Source organism: Bidens hawaiensis, unplaced genomic scaffold (assembly GCF_021521415.1).
Source record: "Bidens hawaiensis isolate Kalapana, Puna unplaced genomic scaffold, B.hawaiensis_p1.1 tig00000670_1, whole genome shotgun sequence".
Taxonomy (NCBI): Eukaryota; Viridiplantae; Streptophyta; class Magnoliopsida; order Asterales; family Asteraceae; genus Bidens; species Bidens hawaiensis.
Window position 1 is genome coordinate 2,001,530 of NW_027491040.1, and position 20,028 is coordinate 2,021,557.

Genomic DNA, 20,028 nt, shown 5'->3' on the forward strand with positions numbered 1-20,028 from the left:
AGGTCTTCAAACAGCAAAAGAAATAATTGTGCGAACGAAAAAATTAATCAATTGAGAAAATAACCCGTCAGATGGTCTTCGGATGAAACAACAAAACAAGAACAGATCCTCCTCGTTATCGATCACGTCTTTGATCGATAAACTCTAAGAGCATGACCGCGCTCTAATACCAATTGAAGTTTGGTGACCAGGATCGATAAACACAATAACGAAGTTTTAGATCATAAGCTCGATCTTGTAACTCTCATTAGCTCGAAATTACAATACATAAACTCTTCTCACTTAATGATATAACCCACAAGCTCGGGTATATATACTAGTTTAAACATGAAAACCTAATTAGACTAGAATACAAACTCCTTATCATACTCAAATACTAATTAGTAAAAACATATTTAAATAATAATTAATAAATAAATTCATTGTTGTCCAAGTCATTTGCTCGACTTGTTCACCAAGTAATTTATTCGATGTAAATCAAGTCACGTGCTCAACTTGATAAACAAGACACGAACTCATCATAGGCTCGATGAGTCGGCCCAACCCGCCTCATTGACTCAAGGATGGAAATTAAGTCCAACAGCAGCATACTAAACAACAATATCCCATACCCATTCGGCTTCTCCTCCGGCTGCGAAATCCGGTTAAACTGCACCACCAACTCCACCGTTGTAATAGGCGAATCCGCGGTCCAAAAACTCACCCAGGATGACTTGCTGGTCAGCCTTCCGGCCAAGTGTGGCCGTGAAGTCAAAACCCTAGGCCATCTCTACGGTGACAACTACGCGCCAACGTCCGATAACGCCTTCCTCATGGAAAACTGCACTGAACAAGTGTTAACTTGTTCGGTCCCGGAGTCGACAATCCAACCTAACCTTCAGGTTATTTATTGTGGTGATCAGGGGGATGTTTATAGTAACGTGAGCTGTTACTCTGGTGATAGGAATAACATGTTTCTTGCTTATGATAACGTCACGAAAACCAGCTGTCGGTTTCTACTTTCCGGTGTTGTGGTGAAGATAGTTGGTGATAATCCGGCTGTGTCTTTGAATGTTCAAGTGGTCAAGTTAGGGTGGTGGCTAAAAGGGCGCTGCCGGTGCTCCGATGATGCGATTTGTGCGGAGTTCGTGTCGCCGGTGGACGGTGGCGGTGGTGCTTATCGGTGTCGTTGTAAGGATGGGTATGATGGCGATGGGTATATAGCAAGCTCCGGTTGCCGGAAAGGTATGTTGTTAGGATCCTTACATGCATGTAAGTTTTATTCGAAAAGTTGCTACTTCCTCCGTCCCGGTCCAAATGACAATAATGTCTTTAGAAATTGGGTCCATTAATATTATTTATTAATGTTAGTTATATGTGTTTAAGGGTAGACTTGAAAATTGGCTAATAAATTTTAAAAGTGGTCGACATTTATAATGAGACGAACGTAGACGAGAAGAAACGAGTATTTAACTGTTTAATGGGAAAATCAGTCAATTTGATCATTCCTAGACTAGGAACTAAACATGTCATCTGCCGGTCTGACTGTTTTTCACATGTCATTTCAAAAATACCCAAAATGTCCATAAGAAAATGTCATCTACCATAACTTAAGCTCGATTATATTATATTCATGCCTTGTTTGGTCCACCCAACATTGATGCGGCTAGGCATGGTTGAAACCGGCCCCAAACATTGATTACATATTCACTGCCAAAATCTCTACATCAGGTTACATTTATCTTAGTTCATATATTAATAACCAGAGTGAGTTATGATGGCCATGACATGACATGCAAGGGCCGTCTATTTTTTAATAAGTAAATTCCGACTCAAGTACTTTAAACAGTCGATCCAATGGCAACTGTCGGACCCGCCTTTTTATTAGGACACATGCCTAGATCTTGATAGTTTCATGATCCGGCGATGTAAGATTTTAACGGTCGGACCGATGGTTCTTCGATGACCATTTTAGGTATTTTTTTTTTTTATAAAGGATCATGACTAGTTTTGGATGTGGGTGGTCAAAATGGTTATTTCGGTCAATTTCCCTTGTTTATTTAATATAATATTATTGATTAATGTTGCGCCATGAATCATGATTGACAAGTTTGCATCTATATATTATTATGAATTGATTAGTAACTAAAACATGTCGGACTTGTCTATGATTAATTGATTATTGTCTTGCATCTCGATCAGCACATGCTATTTGGTGTTTTCTAATCGCATGCTGCCAAAGGTAAGTTTGTTTACATGTGTGTTAGGTTATTTATATCCTGATAACAAAATACTACGACTAATAAAAATGAAAGTTGTGAGAATAAATTTAATTCATGGATTTTAGATTTGAATTGAGAGATTAATTTAAAAGAAAAAATTGATGGGAACGGCATAAAGGTAATAATCAACTTTTGTTAATTTTCTCTTTTCATATGCAAGACACATATCAATTCCTCCATTATTTTAGAATGTCCATAACTTTTCATACAACATTTAAAATAATCACCATAATAACAAGCATTTTTATCGTTAATATGAATTTAATATTGTTATATACAAATAATAAAAAAAAATAATGGGTTTTTATATATTGGGTTATTGGTCTTGTCTTTTAATTGAGTTTTTCAATGCATTGTGTTATATATTTTGGTCATTGTGTTTTTCAATTGATACTCATATTAAAGATAAAAATTAAAACAAATACTACGCCATTGTGTCTTTTTGTTCGTCATTATGTCTTTGTGTTTATCATTTGTATTTCTACTTATCATCGTGTAATACGTTCATTGTCTTTTGTTCGGGATTGACATGTGGCATTCACTTAATTTAAGAAAAAGAATATAACGTTCATTATGTATTATATTCATGTCATTGTGTAATATGTAGTTTCCATTGTGTTTTATGTTTCAGATCGTTGTGTTATATGTATTCACCATTGTGTTTTACGTTTCAGGTCGGTTTGTTATATGTATTCACCGTTATGTTTTACGTTTCAGGTTATTGTGTAATATGTATTCATCAATGTGTTTATGTATTAAATAATTTGTTGTTATTTTATCATTACATTTATATATTATTATACACAATTGTGTTATTAATATTTAAAAAAATACAATGATGATTTGAAAAACACAATAACAAGCAGAAAGACACAATGGCGAAAAAAGACACAATGGCGAAAAAAGACACAATGGCAAACAAAAATACACAATGACGTAATTTTTGTTTTAATAATTTTTAATAACAAAGTCATACTCATATTAAAGATAAAAAGCGTTTGTTATTATGGTGATTTTTTTATGTCATATGATAATAGACGTTTTAAAACGATGAGGGAATTGATATATGACTTGCACGTGGAGAGAGAAAATATGTACTATTTATTTTATGTCATTTACCTTTTGATCCCTACTTAGAGCATTCACGGCCTGTCTCTCATCCATATCATTATAATTACACTACAAAACATTAGATTTTTCTTTCCTATTTAATTAAATAATAGAGTAAAGTGTCATTTTCGTCCTTGTGGTTTGGCAAATAATGCGATTTTAGTCCAAAAAGTTTATTTTTTGCATATGGACCTCCATGTTTCCCAGTTCTTGCCAATTACATCCAAATTACTAACTCCGTTAAATTTAATCGTTAAGTCAGGGGTAGATATGTCTTTTCACCCTTTCTTTATTATAATACTTATTTTAGTGAATTGCGGTTTTCGTCCCTATAGTTGTCCAAATCTACAGTTTTAGTCCAGTAGTTTCAAATTTGCAATTTTTTTCCCTATGGTTTCATTTCACTTGCAATTAAACCCGAATCCCCTAATATAGTTAAGTCTGGTCGTTAAACCTATTAGTGCGCCCTTCACTTGAGGGGCAGTTTTGTTCCTTGTTTCTTTCCTTTTTCCCCAAATACACCTCAGCTCCTCACGTGAGGGGGCTTGCGAATTATGACTAAAGTTTATTTAGGGAGAGAAACGACAAAACTGATCGTCACGTGAGGGGCACACAAATGGATTGACGATAAAAATTAACGAGGTTAATAATTTCAGGTTTGATTGCAAGTGAAATGAAACTACAAGTACGAAAATTGCAAACTTGAAACGATTGGACTAAAACCATATATTTGGACAAACCAAATGACGAAAACCACAGTTCACTAAAATAAGTATTATAATAAATAAATAGTAAAAAAGACATGTCTACCCCTGACTTAATGATTAAATTTAACGCAGTTAGTGATTTGGATGTAATTGGCAAGAACTGGGAAATGTGAAGGGTTCGTATGCAGAAAATAAACTTTTTGGACTAAATTCGCATTATTTGCCAAACCACAAGGACGAAAATAGCACTTTACTCGAAATAATACTTTTTATACTTTTATCATTACAGTTTTCTCTCTCCTCTACTCACAACAAATTCAACAAATATTAAAAAATAAATAGGGACAAACTTTGTTTCCCCAAATTTACAAAAAAACACTACATTTCTCTCTTCACCCTATAATTTACACTCACAAGTCACAACCATTCAAAACTCCATCCTATAATTTACCAATTCCTCTCACATAAATATGGTGGATGGGTTGGGAATGCTCTTAGAGCATTCTCAATCCGTCCCCTATAATTATGTGAGGAGAATTTGCAAATTATAGGGTGAAGCGAGAAACGTCGTGACCAAATTTACAAAAAAATCTCTCTCCACCCTATAAATTACACTCACCATACCCTATTCTATAATTTGCAAACTTATCACCTAATTTTAGGGATAGGGTTGAGAGTGCTCAACACATATTAATTAATTATTGTTACTAATATTTCTCATATTTGATGATCTGTGTAGAATAAGTTAACCTATTTATATCTATCTATTTTAAGATCACACAACTCTAAAATTACAATAAGGTCTATACTAATATAGCCATGAATTATATACAGGAAAACATTTACTACACACCTTAATATATGTCGCTAGGCACAAAACCTTTGAGAAAATCTCATCCAAAGTATAGCCTAACATAACTCACCAGAAGTAGCTTAGATAAGTCATTTTTGTTTGGTTATTACCAAAAAAAATAATATAACAATGAATTGTTTGATTCGATTACGTTTGGTTTACAACACCTACCGGCCACTAAACTAAGCTTAATGTCTCGATCGAGCTGACGATCTCCTAACGGGCTGGCCAAATAGTAGATGTGTTTTGGCTTAATTATGTGACATAGGTGTGTGGCACTGCAGTTGCAAACAAATTAATTATATCATTCATGTATTTTCAAATTAATATAATAATGCTTTAGTTTCATAGTAACTATTCTATATAGTTGTTCAAGCTACAGGTTCTTTTTGTCATTTCTACCTCTTGAGTTCTTAAGCAATATATTGTAATTTATCAACTACCGATGATTATCTTATTAGTGTGATATCATCATCCAAACATTATAACTATGAATTTTATTATTATATATATTAAAACATTATATCCATTTAATCATCAAACCAACTATTAAGGGATACGTTATATTAAATACCCATTCCTTTCACACATGTCATCAAACCAACAAAGTTAGACAAAGTGAAAGAAAAAACAAACAGTAGTTGTTGGAAGAAAAAAGTTAAAACGGTTGAAACTTCGTTAAATATTTCTTTTGTTGGGCTTGGTGTCAGTCAATAAGTCAAAGTTAGGATTCTTAAAATCAAATGTATCTATTTATAATTTATACGCATAACTTATTTTTTGAAATGGTTTTATTGCCTTCCAAATTGGTAAAGCTGTTCATTTGAATGTAACAAATTAGATTGGATGTCGTCTATCTTCTTTGCAAAGGAGAAAGTTTAAAGGGGTAATTCATCTTTTCCAACAAATTTAAATATATTTACAATTAAAAACTAACTATTGAATTTATTTTTAATTCTTTTCATATCATAAACATGTGATTAAAGAGAACATTTTTTTGGTTGCCAGCAAAAGCAGTTGTTTCATCCCATTGCAACACTTTGAAATTCATGTTTGGTCACTGCAAAGGAAGTGAAAGAGCTGGAGTTGTTGGAAGTACTTTCTCTCTCATTTTCCCTTCACCATTTATTTATTTTTATATTTATTTTTGTCATCTAACATCCAACCACGTACGTACTGCAGTCATCGCGATAGGAGCAACATTGATCTCCAGCACAGGCCTAATGTATTGCTACTAAACTCGCCATCATCGTACCAATGCTAAATCTCGAGGCAAGTCAAACCCAAGACTTAAAGGCATAACTATTCTAGTATACTCGTACAAAGAAATCCAAAATGCCACCAACGGCTTCTCCGATAAACAAAAACTTGGGACTGGAGGTTATGCTACAGTATATAAAGGCAAGATTGGTAAAGGCGAATGGGTAGCCATCAAACGGATTAAACATCAATATGGCGATGACGTTGATCAAGTCATGAATGAAATTATCCTACTCTCCTCGGTTAACCACCCTAATCTTGTTCGCTTATTAGGCTGTTCGTTTGATAGGAGGAACGATGATCAAATACTCGTTTACGAGTTCATGCCAAACGGAACACTATCGGAGCACTTGCAAAGAGAAAGAGGTAACGGCCTTCCTTGGCCCGTTCGCCTTACCATTGCCATTGAAATCGCTCAGGGCATTGCTGATCTACACTCAACTATGAATCCGCCTATATATCATAGAGACGTAAAGTCATGCAATATCTTGTTGGATTACAACTTTAAAACTAAAGTAGCGGATTTTGGTCTCTCCAGGCTGGTCGTAACTGACTCTTCGCATATTTCAACTGCCCCACGAGGGACCCCAGGGTATCTAGATCCACAATATCATCAAAACTTTCACTTGACTGATAAAAGTGATGTTTATAGTTTCGGGGTGGTGTTGGTTGAAATCATAACGGGTTTAAAAGCTGTGGACTTCTCTCGGAGACATAGTGAAGTCAATTTGGCATCATTAGGATCGGAAAGGGGAGCTTGGATGAGATAGTAGATCCTTTCCTTAAGCCAATCAAAGGTGCGTCGACACTGAATTCAATTCGTAAGGTCGCTGAGGTGGCATTTAGATGTCTTGCATATGATAGTGACATGAGACCTCCCATGACTGAGGTTGCCAGTGAGTTGGACCATATTAAGACTAGCAACTTTGCTTCACAGGGTGGGTAGGATTAACATTAATTCACCCCTTTGTTTGTCAATGAGAAGTAAGGAAAAGGTTACAAAAGAGTAGATGATGAGCCACAGTTTAGACATCAATGATGAGCCACAGGCAAACCAACATTGTGGTTGATCATCATCAACAAGAGAACGTAGATTAAGATCAAAATCTGTTCTCGCCTCACGCTGCTGCAAATTAAGTGAATCTAAATCCTACTTGATAAGGCCGGAAACATTCTCCTCAATACAGAACTACAGCCCTGTTTAGAGAGAAACACATTTAATTTACTATACCGCTAGACCTTTGATATTTTAATTTTTTAAAGAAACCAATCAACCTCAAAAAACTAGAAAACATAAATGGAAACAACTAATTATGAACATGAAAATGATGAAATGTAATTGGTATAACCATTGAACACAAATAAACTTCACAACTTAAAAAGTTAAAAAAAGAAAAAAAAAACCCAACTCAACCAGGCAAGCAAGCACATATTTATACATATATCGAATGCTTTAAATATTTTGAAATACATCTATAAACTCGCTAGTCGAATCCTACATCGACGCTAGAATATCTCTCATATCTGTAACAGACGGAATCGTCTCGCTCGGGTAGACCTTTGCAACGAGTTGAGCAAAGCTATCATACTTGTCCAAAAATTCTTTCTGTAAATCATCATTTATTTATTTCATTTGGTGACAAAAATACATTTACTCAACAAAATAAATAAATAATAATATATGAAATTAAAAATACCTTGCATTTATCCCATAGTGAAGGTAATAATTCCTCAGATGTCAAGTTTTTTTGCAGCTTTTTATACATTGCACCAATGTGCTTGTCAACCTGTGTATACAATAATTATATATGCAGCTTTCTAAAATACTTATATTAATTATTATATATAATAACTTACCCCTGATAAACTTGATTTCACCACCTTCCTAAGATCCATTTTAGATAATCCAAGCTGAAAAGGAATCTATAACAAAAAAGTGTTTTTTAAGTTGAAACTTAAGAGTTCAAAATTATTATTTCATACTTAATAAACTGTATTATATTAAACATTAACCTCTTCAGGAGTAATTGTGTACATCAAATCTTCAATTCTTTTAGCAAACTGAAACAGTCGCTCAAATTGCTGCAAAAAAAATAAATAAATAACAGTTAAAACATTTGAATTAATAACACATATTAATTAAAAAAAATAACAATTGTTTAACTTACATAATAAATAATACCACTAATATGACGTGTGCAAGCTTGTTCATAAGATTCACTCGCTTGATGATAAAATTTAGCTAAAGTTGGAACCACATTTGCCAAGTCATACAAACTGCACAAATATTTATCTTTTTGAATAAAAATAAACAAAAATCATTTTCCACATGTATAAAATAAAATTTTACCTATTTTGGAATGCAGCATAGTTTTCCAGGAGTATAATATCAGCATATTTTGGGTCCGTTTGAGCAATTTTATCCAGAGTTGCAAACATCACACCAATCTGCCAAACAATATTCAATTAAATAATAATCGATAATTTATATACATATACAATTATTAATATTATTAAAGAAAAATAATTTAAAAGGAGAGTACTTACAAACTTAATATATGCTTGATCAACTAAATCTCTAGACTGTCCTTGAATGTACTGTTCCATGCGTGTAGCAAGAGTCGCAAATCTACAATAAAATAAATAATTTTATATTATAAATGGTGTATAAACGTAAAAAAATATCTAAAATAATTAAATAATACAAGATTTATTCATCGAAATATTAAAAACTGTTTATTAGAGGTGTGCATGAAACCGAAACAACAGACTAGTAACTGAAATCAAAACCAAACAAAACCCAACGGTTCAGTAATATGTATTGGTAAAAACTGAATATCCGGTTAGGTTTCGGTTTTGCGTGTAATTAAAACCAAAATAACCAAACCCAAACAAAAAGCGACGGTCCGGCTTTATAATTTCGTAAAAACTGAATATTCGGTTCGGATTTGGTTTTGCATTTAATTAAACAGAAAAAACCGAATCGAAGCAAAAGTATGGTTTACACTTTTAATTTTGAATGTTAAGAAATTTATAAGAAATAACAAATAATGTAACCCAAATATATAAAAATCACTAAATAAAAAAGATTTAAGCCCAAATTTAATATTTTAAAACTCAAAAACCAAAAATTTCAAGCTCAAATGGTAAAATTAAAAAATCAAAACTGAAACAAACCCAAAATAAAAACCGAAAAAACCAAACCAAAGGCGTTCAAAAGCTCAACATTTCTGGGTTTTGGTTCGATTTGATCATTAACCAAACCAGAAACCAACCCTAACCTTTACACTGTTTACCTGGGAATGTACGATAAGACGCCCATTTGTCGAACGTTTCGTTCGTTCCGTTCAATCTGGTGACATGCTTCATCTACAAACTACATTTCAAGTGACAAATTAGAGGCACGTGTAAAAATAAAAGCGAGTCAACATAAAAAGTAAACATACGCGGGTAAACTGCGCAGTAATTCTTCCTTCCAGCGCATCAAGTAAAAGACGCACGTATCCGGCGGCATCAGCTTTCTGACCCGAAATATATTTTTCGGTTATTCCGTGCATTGATATGCACCTTAACGGATCAATCTTGTATGCCCAATCAACAACCGCATAAAAATCCTCCTGAAAGTCAACATAATTTCTTTTCAATTAAGTGTGTTAACGAACAGTGTTCATTCATTTAACTTTAGGTGAGCAAACGATCGGACACGAACAATTAGATGAACAGGTTTTCTTATCAGTGTTCGTGCGTTAAGAAATTGAACATCCGTGCTCGTTCATGTTCATTCGTTAACAGTATAAACAAACTGTTGAAGTACGTAAACAAATAAATGTAACCGAGTTAAAACTAGTTAAATGTAATGTGAAAAACAATGTGTTGGGCCTAATAGGTTATAACACCAGACTAAATTGTACTGGGCCATAAAATTTAAAATGAATATGCTAACGAACGTAAAGTGACGAACTTTAGCAAACGCACACTAACAAACATAAATGAACATGGACAAATTTAAATGAATAAACATAAACAAGCATGTTCATGTTTGTTCATTTAACTATATGAACAAAACCTATTGTTCATTTTCGTTTGTTTATTAAACTAACGAACATAAATTAATGTAAACAAACGAACATAAACAAATTCAAATAAACGAACATAAACAAACGTGTTCATGCTCGCTCGCTTAACTTAACGAACAAAATTTATTGTTCATGCTCATTTGTTTATTAAATAAACAAATATAAAATAACGTAAACGAACAAAGATAAACGGATTTAAATGAACCAACATAAATGAAGGTGTTCCTGTTCGTTCAATTAGCTAGATGAACAAAATTTAGTCTTCAAGTTCATTTTTTCATCATCATCGTACTCAGTATATCCCGCCAATAGCAAAGCTATGGTAGGGTCTGAGGAGGGTAAGATGTAGACAGCCTTACCTCTACCCCATAGGGATAGAGAGGCTGCTTCCGGTGAGACCCCCAGCTCGATAGTAGTTTTGCATCAAGCCTTGGATATAAGGCACATAACACTCAATCATCGGGACACCGGCTGATTGGTGCATGTACCCTTGTCTTTCGGCTATCAACGCCACCACATGATGCCTGATTAACCTTCCGTCACTTTTAACGTTATTTTCATGAGATTAGTAAAATAACGTCAAAATTCGTGCAATTTCACTTTTGCCCACCCGTGGGTTCACACATATATACATTATATGCGCGCACCGCAAGCAGGGCGTTCAAGTTCATTTTTTGTTTATTAAATAAAAGAATGTAAAACAATTTCTCGCCGAACGGTTCGTTTACAGGCCTACGCACATCGAGTAGGACAGGCCTTTGTGCATTTAAATTTAATTAATACAAAGATGGTTAAGTACTTGGATTCCATCGAGTAAATCACGAAGTGACTCGTTTAGTGCTCCAAGCTCCGATATATCTACAAGATTTTGTACGAAAAAGAGGTCAACAACACAATAAGTTATGTTAACGGTTAAAAATTTAAAACCACATGCAGTATTTTACTTTTGGTGTTGGTGTCATTATCATCAATGTCCATAATCCCTAAATCATCATCGTTTGATTTGTCACCGTTCGCAGGGCTTCCAGGTGGCGCGAGTGCAGAAACTCCAAAACACATGAAGTGTGAAAAAAAGGAACTCTGCAAAATAATAAAATATAATTAGTGCATGATGAGATTTGATTCTGATTAATGGCGATGGAAATTGAAATTGAATTAAGTAACATAAACTGAAACTAGAATTGATATGAAGAAGATGATCCTATCGGATCTTACAGACTCGATAGACTAACACCGAAGTGTTCCCGGGACTACGCCCTCTCTCAATGCCAAGCAAAGAGCCTAACAAACTGGATAATACTCTCCCTGCCCCTAAGGAGTTATTGATACCTATATATAGAATATAAGTTGCACTTGACCCCCAAATGACATTTAGACTAGAAACTAGAGCATGATTCCTATCAATTTGTTTCAACAAAACTACTGTTTTGGATTGTAAAAGATAACCTTTTAGCCCATTGGCTTTTTTTTGGCTTGTTTAGTCCATTAGTTTCAGTTTCTTCTCAATTATATCCAGATATCTAACACCGATTTTTAATTTTAGGTTTTTAGGGTTTTCTGATAAGAAAAAGAAAAAAGAAGAGGGTAGACATATCTATTCTTTTAATTTTATTTTTGGCTTTCATTTTAAAAACAAGGGAATTATGGTCTTTTACAAAACGTTTAACGGTAAAAATTATAAAATAAAAAATAATGGTGTTAGATGTCAGGCTTTAGCCAAAGAAAAAACTTAAACTAATACACTGAAATGGCAAAGAAAAAAAAGGGTTATCTTGTGAAACCACAAAAACTAAAATCGTAAGAACTAAATGGGCTACTGATATAGGATATCTCCTTATTTGAATTTCAGATTTTCAATATCTTTTATTATTCGTTTAAAATTCAAGTTTCCTAATATTTATCTTTCTTGTTTAGTAAGATAGTCTTTAGTATAAATTGGATGTTAGGATTTATTGTTTTATTTAGTTTTTGGTTGAATATTAAATATAAGAACATTGTTCTTTGAATCTTTGGTTCGATTTTATCGTCTTTGTTAATCATGAGTTTCTCGGGCCACTGAATGCTTCCGAAATTGCATCAGCTACTTTCATCAAATCAAGGACTAAAAGGTTATTTTGGTCTTTTATGAAAAATTAACCTTCAAAAACAAACAGTGTTAGACATCAGGCTTTAAATAAGAAGTAACTGGTACTATAGGACTAAAAGGGTTACTTTCGTCAAACCACGGGGACTAGAATCATAGTTTACTCTAAATATAAACTTTTAAATTTAATAATTACCTCATCAACAAGAAGTGGGATAAATATAGTGAGCATTTTAGCATACGCATCTGAAACCGTTGAAGTATCTGCATTGTTTACATTTTGATTTGAACCACTTGAATTCTCGAGCCAGACAGTTGGATTCCTTGATGCTTTAGTACTAGCTCTAAGCTCGTTAGCAAATTCACGAGCCTGGAAAAAATATTATTAACTTTTTAACAAATCATTTTTTAAGTTTGGTGTTCTGTTTATAAAAAGATTTGACACTTTAAACATACCTCACGCCTTAAAAGTAGGTTAAGGGAGCTGCAATAAGCTTTCCTTAAAGGACCCAAACAATTTTTATCAAGACTCTGCAAATTATAATAGGTAAACAAATTAGTAAAATCAATTATTTGTTTAATATGATATTAATGATTATCAAAATTAGATTATACTAATCATAATATACTTTTTTGCATAAAGTAATTTAGAAGGTTGTATGCACTAGCAATTCACTTACACAACTGTCGACTAGGCTAGTAAACAAAATGAACGTTCAGTGAACCGTTCGTAACCCGTTCGGCAGGAAGTTCGTTTATTTAATAAAGGAAGAAGCATGAACAAAAAGTTTGTTCACTTAGATAAACGAACGAACATGAACGCATGTTTACGTTCATTCACTTTTTACATTTGTATGTTCGTTTGCGTTCATTAATGTCGTAAGTTTACGTTTGTTTAAGTTCAGGACTATACGCTCGTTAATATATTCATTTAAAACTTTTTGGCCCATTACAATTTACAACTAAATCTAGTTTTAATAACTTTTTAGGCTAAACACGTCGTTCTTCACATTACTTTTAACTAATTAGCTGAGTTATGTTAGTTCAAGTATGTTCAGTTATGCCCGTACGTCTACGTTCGTAAACCATTCGTTTATACTGTTAACGAAATCGAACACAAACAAGTATACCCCCCCCCCTTTTTTAATTATATGTGCTTGATCGTTTGTTTGGCTAAAGTTAAACAAACGAACACAAACAAGAATAACCGGTTCGTTTAATTGTTCGTGTTCGATAACGAAAGAACACGAACATGCTCCGCTCATGTTTGTTTACAAGCCGACATTTGAGTTATTATAAACGATATCGGACACAAATTGACAAGTTCATATGTGAACGGGAAGAAATTAACGCCTCAAATTATAAAATTATATCAATTAACCTTCAAATGTTGCAAAAGACGAGCATATGTCCTGCATTTAAAGCGAAGATCAGCATGATCAGGCCTCTTAAGTTGTCCCCTCTGTCAAATGCAAAACACCAAATTCAAAATTCCACTACCTTAAAACATAACAAATAGTGTGTAAGAGAAAATTACACAAATGGTCCTTATTGTTTGACCGTATTGAAAGTTTGGTCCCTAGACTAAAAAACTGCCCACTTAGTGCACACATTTGTGAGAAGGTTGCACGTTTAGTCACCACCACTAATCCCGGTGAGTTTTTAACAGAAAAGTGATTTCACATTCCCATGTGCCACTCATGTGAGGGCAATTGTGTCTTTCCAAATTTGAACTAACAAAATACTCTTTCAAACTCCTAGCGTTGACTTCATCACCATCGATTGTGCACTGAACCTTCGATTTTGCACTGATTGAACATGATGAAGTCGACATTAGGAGTTCTTGAGTTTGAAAGAACGTTTTACAAGGGTTCCAAATTTGAAAACACGCACATATTACCACCACATGAACGGCACATGACACCACTTTTCCATTAAAAACTAACCGGGATTAAGGGTGCGGACTAAACGTGCAACCCTCTTACAAATGTTTGGACTAAGTTTGCAATCTGGAGACCAAACTTGCAATGCGCTCAAACCACATGGGCCATTTGTGCAAGTTTCTCTAGTTATAAACAAAAAAACGCCTATAATACAAACCTGAGAGAAGTAACTTTTATCACTTATCATGAAATCCACCAAACTTGCAAAATAGTTTCTTAAAAACTCAGAAGCTCTTCTAACGAAAGTGGTTTTTAATTTGTCAAGTTCTGTCCTCTTTTCTCTGACCTGTAAATTAATGAAATAATGTTTTATTAAACTATGATAAACAAAGAATTGAGAATAAAAAGAAAAAAAAAACTGTGCATATTATATACCGCTCTAATATTTGCAAAAGTTGGATCCAAATTAGGTGGTTCAAGCCCGTTTAATGCACTAGTTAACCATTCACATGCTTCGATGTTTTGAAGCATGCGGGCCTCATCAAAGGACCCGCCCGTTAAACATGCTGCATACTGCAATAGAATAACAGAATTACTAGACTGTTAAATTATTAAAATAAAATAAGCAAAAATAGGTACAATTTAAACGTGTCGAATTTGTCAAAGCTCTATCAAAGAATAATTCTGAAGCATAAATATCCTATTTCATAATTAGAAGGGATCATATAGATCTTTAGTGAAATAAAATAAAATAAGCAGAAAAAGGTACAATTTAAACGTGTTGAATTTGTCAAAAAAGCTCTATCAAAGAATTATTCTGAAGCATAAATATCCTTATTTCATATTTAGAAGGGAACATATAGATCTTTAGTGAATTGATATACTCCCTCCGTCCCATTTTAAATGTCCATTTTTTTCATTTTTGGTTGTCCCAATTTAAATGTCATTTCTATACATATAAATTCAATTTCCAATTGTGCTCTTACTATTACATATACTAGATGTTTCATTTTACAAAGCAAGTGACAGACATTATTGTCATTTTACAGCTCATAAAATAAATTGATCAAACATTTCTTAACTTGTGTGTTTTGGGTCCCATGACATTTAAAATGGGACGGAAGGAGTAGCTTTTTAGGCTTGTAAAACCGAACATTCAGCGAACCATTCGTTTATGTTCGCTTATTTAACAAACACACGAGCATGAACAAACATATTGTTCATTTAGCTAAATGGACGAACATGAATACATCTCTTTCGTTTTATGTTAGTTTTTTTACCGAATTTTACGTGGGTTTTAAGTTTGTTCATTTATTTATTCATTTAGTGTTAGGCCCATTTCATTTTTTTCTAGCATTGTTAAACTGAACACCCATTACAATGCATTCTAGTTTACTTGCTTTTTTAGGCCCAACATATCAATATACAATAAGTAGTCAATCTTGTTGGGTTGGCAGGTTGACGGGTTGAAATGTGCAACCCGAACCCGATCTATGTTATCATTCGTGTCAAAGTTCAACCCTAACCCAACCCGAAAACAACCCATTTGACCCATGTACCCAAAAAATATCAAAATTAAAAATTAAAATAATTTAGAGTTGGTAGAGAAAATGAGTAATATGATTTTTTATTATTAAAAATAACTAAAATCATGAAACCTGATTGGAAATTGAGAAATTGAAAGAGTATAATCGGAAAATGGAAAACGTAAAAAACAAAAATATAATTATCAAAGTTTCATTTTAATTACATAAGCATGTTAACGAGTACGCCCTGCTTGCGGTGTGCGCATATAATGTATATATGTGTGAGCCCTCGGGTGAGCTAAAGTGAAATTGCACTAATTTTGACGTCATTTTACTAATCTTGTGAAAATAATGTTAAAAGAGGCAGAAGGTTAATCAGGCATCATGTATGTGGTGGCGTTGATAGCCGAAAAACAAGGTTACATGCACCAATCGACCGATGGTTGAATGTGGTGTGCCTTATGTCCAAGGCTTGATGCAAAACTACTATAGAGCCGGGGGTCTCACCGAAAGCAGCCTCTCTATTCCTACGGGGTAGAGGTAAAGTTGTCTACATCTTACCCTTCTCAGACCCTACCATAGCTTTGCTATTGATGGGATTTACTGAGTACGACGACGACGATGAAACATGTTAACGGGTCAACCCGAACCCGACCTGTTTCTTGTTAGTCAACACGAACCCATCCCATTTATTAAACGTGCCGTGTTAGTCAACCCAAAACCTGTTGTATTCTTGCCGGGTTCAGGTCATGCCAACAGTCGCCGCCCCTAATATACATGTTTACTTATGATTGGTATTTGCTAGTTCGCTTATGTTCGTGAACCGTTAGTTTATATATACTATTAACGAACAAACACGAATAAGAAAGCCCCATTTTAACTGTTCGAGTTCGACCATATGTTCGGTTAAAGTCAAAACAAACGAACGCAAACATGCCTCGTACCTCTGAAGGTATACGCAGTCTCTCAAGAAGCTTATCCAGTTCCTCAATTAACGCTTTATTATTTACAGATTGCATTTCCAGTTGGTTATTGCGTGTTTCTATCTGTAATTTAAAAAAATATCATTAACGATTAAGCACGTCCAAAAAACGAAATCTTTTAACATATTTCTATTATAAACATACGGATTCAATATCCTCTCGCATATGTCTAAGTTTAATATTGAAAATCCCAAGCCATTCGTCCATGTCATCAACAGCTACTGTGGCTGCCTCAAGCCCTTGCAACACCTGTAGACATATACAACCATGTGATCAAAAGTCAAAAAAATCGGTCAAAGTCAAACTAACATGAAAGTTGACCTCATCAACCAAAGGCTCGCTTTCCAAAATGGCGTGCACGTTTGCGGCTTCCAAAGCGTGAAGTTCTCGTTTTAACCGTTCAGAAAACGCTTCTGCTTCCCCAATACCCATCACATATCTGTGCAATATATTATTGATATTTTAATAATCATAGTATTATATACGGTTAATTATTTTGGAAATACATAAAGAAACATACACGCCTAAAAGAGCTTCCATGTCCTCTTCTTCTGCTTGAGAAACAAGCTCTTTTTCAACTGTAACCTTCATGTCACTTTCAGCGACGACATCCGCAGCAGGCCCGGGCCCGTCTTGAACATTGCGTTTCTTTGAAACTACAGGTGTATTTTCCTATAATATTAAAAATATTAGAAGTTATATTTTATGCATAAAAAATACTGGATATAAAGTGCAACCCATATACTATTAAAAAGGCCGATTTGGATTATGTTTTATCTTAAACAGATTAAACAAAGATATAGCTAAAAAAACGGGTCAAGATGTGGCCAAAGTTTTCAATAAATATGTAACTCAGATTAAACAGAAATTTCAATAAATATGTAACTCAAATATTTTTAATCAAATGTATAATAGTCTATTATTTTACAATTAACAAAATTATTTATACCTAAAATCATTATTTTTTGCCAACTTTTTTTCGGCCTAAAATTTTCAAGCTCAAATGGCAAAAACCGAAAACCCGAAGCCAAACAGTTTCAAAAACTCCAAAACCGAAGTTTTGGTTTTCGGTTTGCTTTTAGCCAAAAACCGCAGAAAACCGCACCACGCACACCCCTAACTGACGATTTTGAAAACCGTTAGGTTTTTCGGTTTGGATCCGGTTCAGAGTTTTTTCGGATTGCCATTTAGGCTTCAATTATTTGGTCCAGAAAATAAGTTGACCCAAAATAATGAATTTGGGCCTAGATCTTTTTGTTACTTGGTTATTATACATGTGGCCTAGATATTTGGGTTACACTATTTATCAAATTCTTATAGCTTGTTTATAAAATTCAAAATAAAATATAATAATGCATAAACTCGATTTGGTTTTAATTACATGCTAAACTAAATTTGAGCCGAAAGTTTGGCTTTTACGAAAACATAAACAAGCCGTCAATTTTTGTTTTGAGTTCAGTTATTTCGGTTGGTTTTCTCGGTTTAAATAACACGCAAAACCAAAACCAAACCATATTTTCGGTTTTTACAGAAAGATAAAACCAAAACGTCAGTTTTTTTTCCGGTTATTATGAATGATTTTACCTTTATAATTGACCTGTTATAGGTAAAACAAGGCGACAACAAAATAAAGGTAGAATGTGTACGCACCTTTGCCCAAAGAGCCATTTCTACAACATCGATACCGACAACTTTTGGTAGATGGCCCAATACGTCTTTACACATGTTTAATATAAACAGCAAGAGACGGTTCCTAAAGACGTTAAAAAGAAAAGTATAATAACTGTAGACCTTCTATTGTGATATTATTATTAAAGTTACCTGTCATCAATATTTCTCATGGTCCATTGAGGAGGAGCAACACTTTGACTTCTAAGATTGTCAAAACCCTAAAGAAAGGTTGAGCTAAGGTTAAGAAAGTCAAGGAGCAATTAATATCGGTGAAAAGGCTGATAATTACCAGCATAAACGTGCATCCACTGGGGTCGTTTGTTAGAACTTCGACCTTCGAAAGGTGCTTCAGCTTGTAGAGTTTTGCAGGCTGCGTACATATACATATACTGAATTTGGAAATAAAATAAAAAAAAAAGATGAATTAAGTAAGTACCTCGAGAACTCCTCCATTTGAATATTTTAAAACATTGAGAAAAGCCTTGGTCTGTTGAGCTTTTTCTTTTGCTGCATTACCCAAGGGGAAGATTATTAGGATCTGTGAGGAGGGTGGGATGGGATGGGATAGAGAGGTTGCAGATCCAAAAAAGAAGATAATAATAATAAAACTCACTGGATATGGCAAGAACCCTCGGTTTAGCCATCTGGCCTTTGCCAATTTTGTTGGATTTACCACGGCTTTTGGCAACACGGATCGACAACACAACCTTCTGCTTACTTCCTTCCACTGCACTTTCACACGCTCGCCGGAGCTCCAGATCGTCCGCGCTAGATTTCGCCATCGATCAGATCAGATTCAATTTTGGTCAAAATCTCTCTCTCATTTATCACGCAGTCCTCATCAAGTCCAATTTTGTAAATTAGAAGTGTTTTTCTAACTTTGATCAATGGGGTAGTGATTTGGATTTAATTAGCAAGAATTGGATGGTCGGTAATTCCTATTATTTGTTCAATCACAATAACGAAAATGGTAATTTACTTTTTTATTTATTGCTAACAAGTTAATAATATACTTAGGGTTCGATGATTAAAAATTTTCACAAATAAATAAGATGTTATAACCCGTTCAAAAGCTATCTGAGTTTGGTGAGACACATGAACCGCTTATTTTTTTTTACTATAAAAATTGATCTTCATTATAAATAATAGCTTTTAAAAAATCGGTTATTCATTGTCCGTGTAACCCTATTTTATAGGATTTTCATATTAAATATTTTGTGAGATTATATATTAATTTAATGAGTTATTATAACACATTTAAGGGTTATCTGGTTTGGTGAGACTCATACCCGTGAATTCGGGTAAAATGCATGAGAAGCCTTTATTTACAAATAAAACAATCTAATGGCTTGAGAGAATGCAGGAAGCAACGAGAGAGATTTTAAATATTTCGTTTATATATGTTTAAGATATCTATATCTATATTATTATTATTACGCCTTAATATTTATTATACCCTTCTTCAACGGCGACTTCAATCCTCTTCCGGCGACTATAATTGTTAACATGCGCATTGATTGAGTCCCTCTGAATACCTGACTGAAGCCATGAAACTGACGATTTTCTTTTAATTCTTGATGTCAGTTTTAAAGAATCCCCTTTTGATGAAACCCTT

The 20,028-nt window shown here is 33.9% G+C and overlaps 1 protein-coding gene and 1 pseudogene across 1 annotated transcript; one reads left to right on the forward strand and one right to left on the reverse strand.

Moving 5' to 3' along the window:
• Positions 1-563: 563 nt before the first annotated feature.
• LOC143530891 (wall-associated receptor kinase-like 14 pseudogene) lies at positions 564-7,137 on the forward strand (annotated as a pseudogene).
• A 456-nt stretch (positions 7,138-7,593) lies between these two features.
• Positions 7,594-19,203, reverse strand: LOC143531014 (exocyst complex component SEC3A-like). The gene is made up of 25 exons (XM_077026415.1): positions 19,027-19,203; positions 18,850-18,920; positions 18,703-18,783; positions 18,564-18,631; positions 18,393-18,495; positions 17,263-17,414; positions 17,064-17,181; positions 16,887-16,991; positions 16,704-16,805; positions 14,669-14,806; positions 14,451-14,579; positions 13,732-13,812; positions 12,807-12,881; positions 12,547-12,720; positions 11,212-11,347; positions 11,067-11,125; positions 9,638-9,808; positions 9,488-9,567; positions 8,739-8,820; positions 8,542-8,639; positions 8,360-8,468; positions 8,205-8,273; positions 8,049-8,114; positions 7,889-7,978; positions 7,594-7,797 (listed from the first exon to the last, which is right to left on the reverse strand). The coding sequence occupies exons 1-25, from the start codon at positions 19,193-19,195 to the stop codon at positions 7,687-7,689; spliced, it is 2,637 nt and encodes an 878-aa protein (XP_076882530.1). The 5' UTR covers positions 19,196-19,203; the 3' UTR covers positions 7,594-7,686.
• Positions 19,204-20,028: the final 825 nt, after the last annotated feature.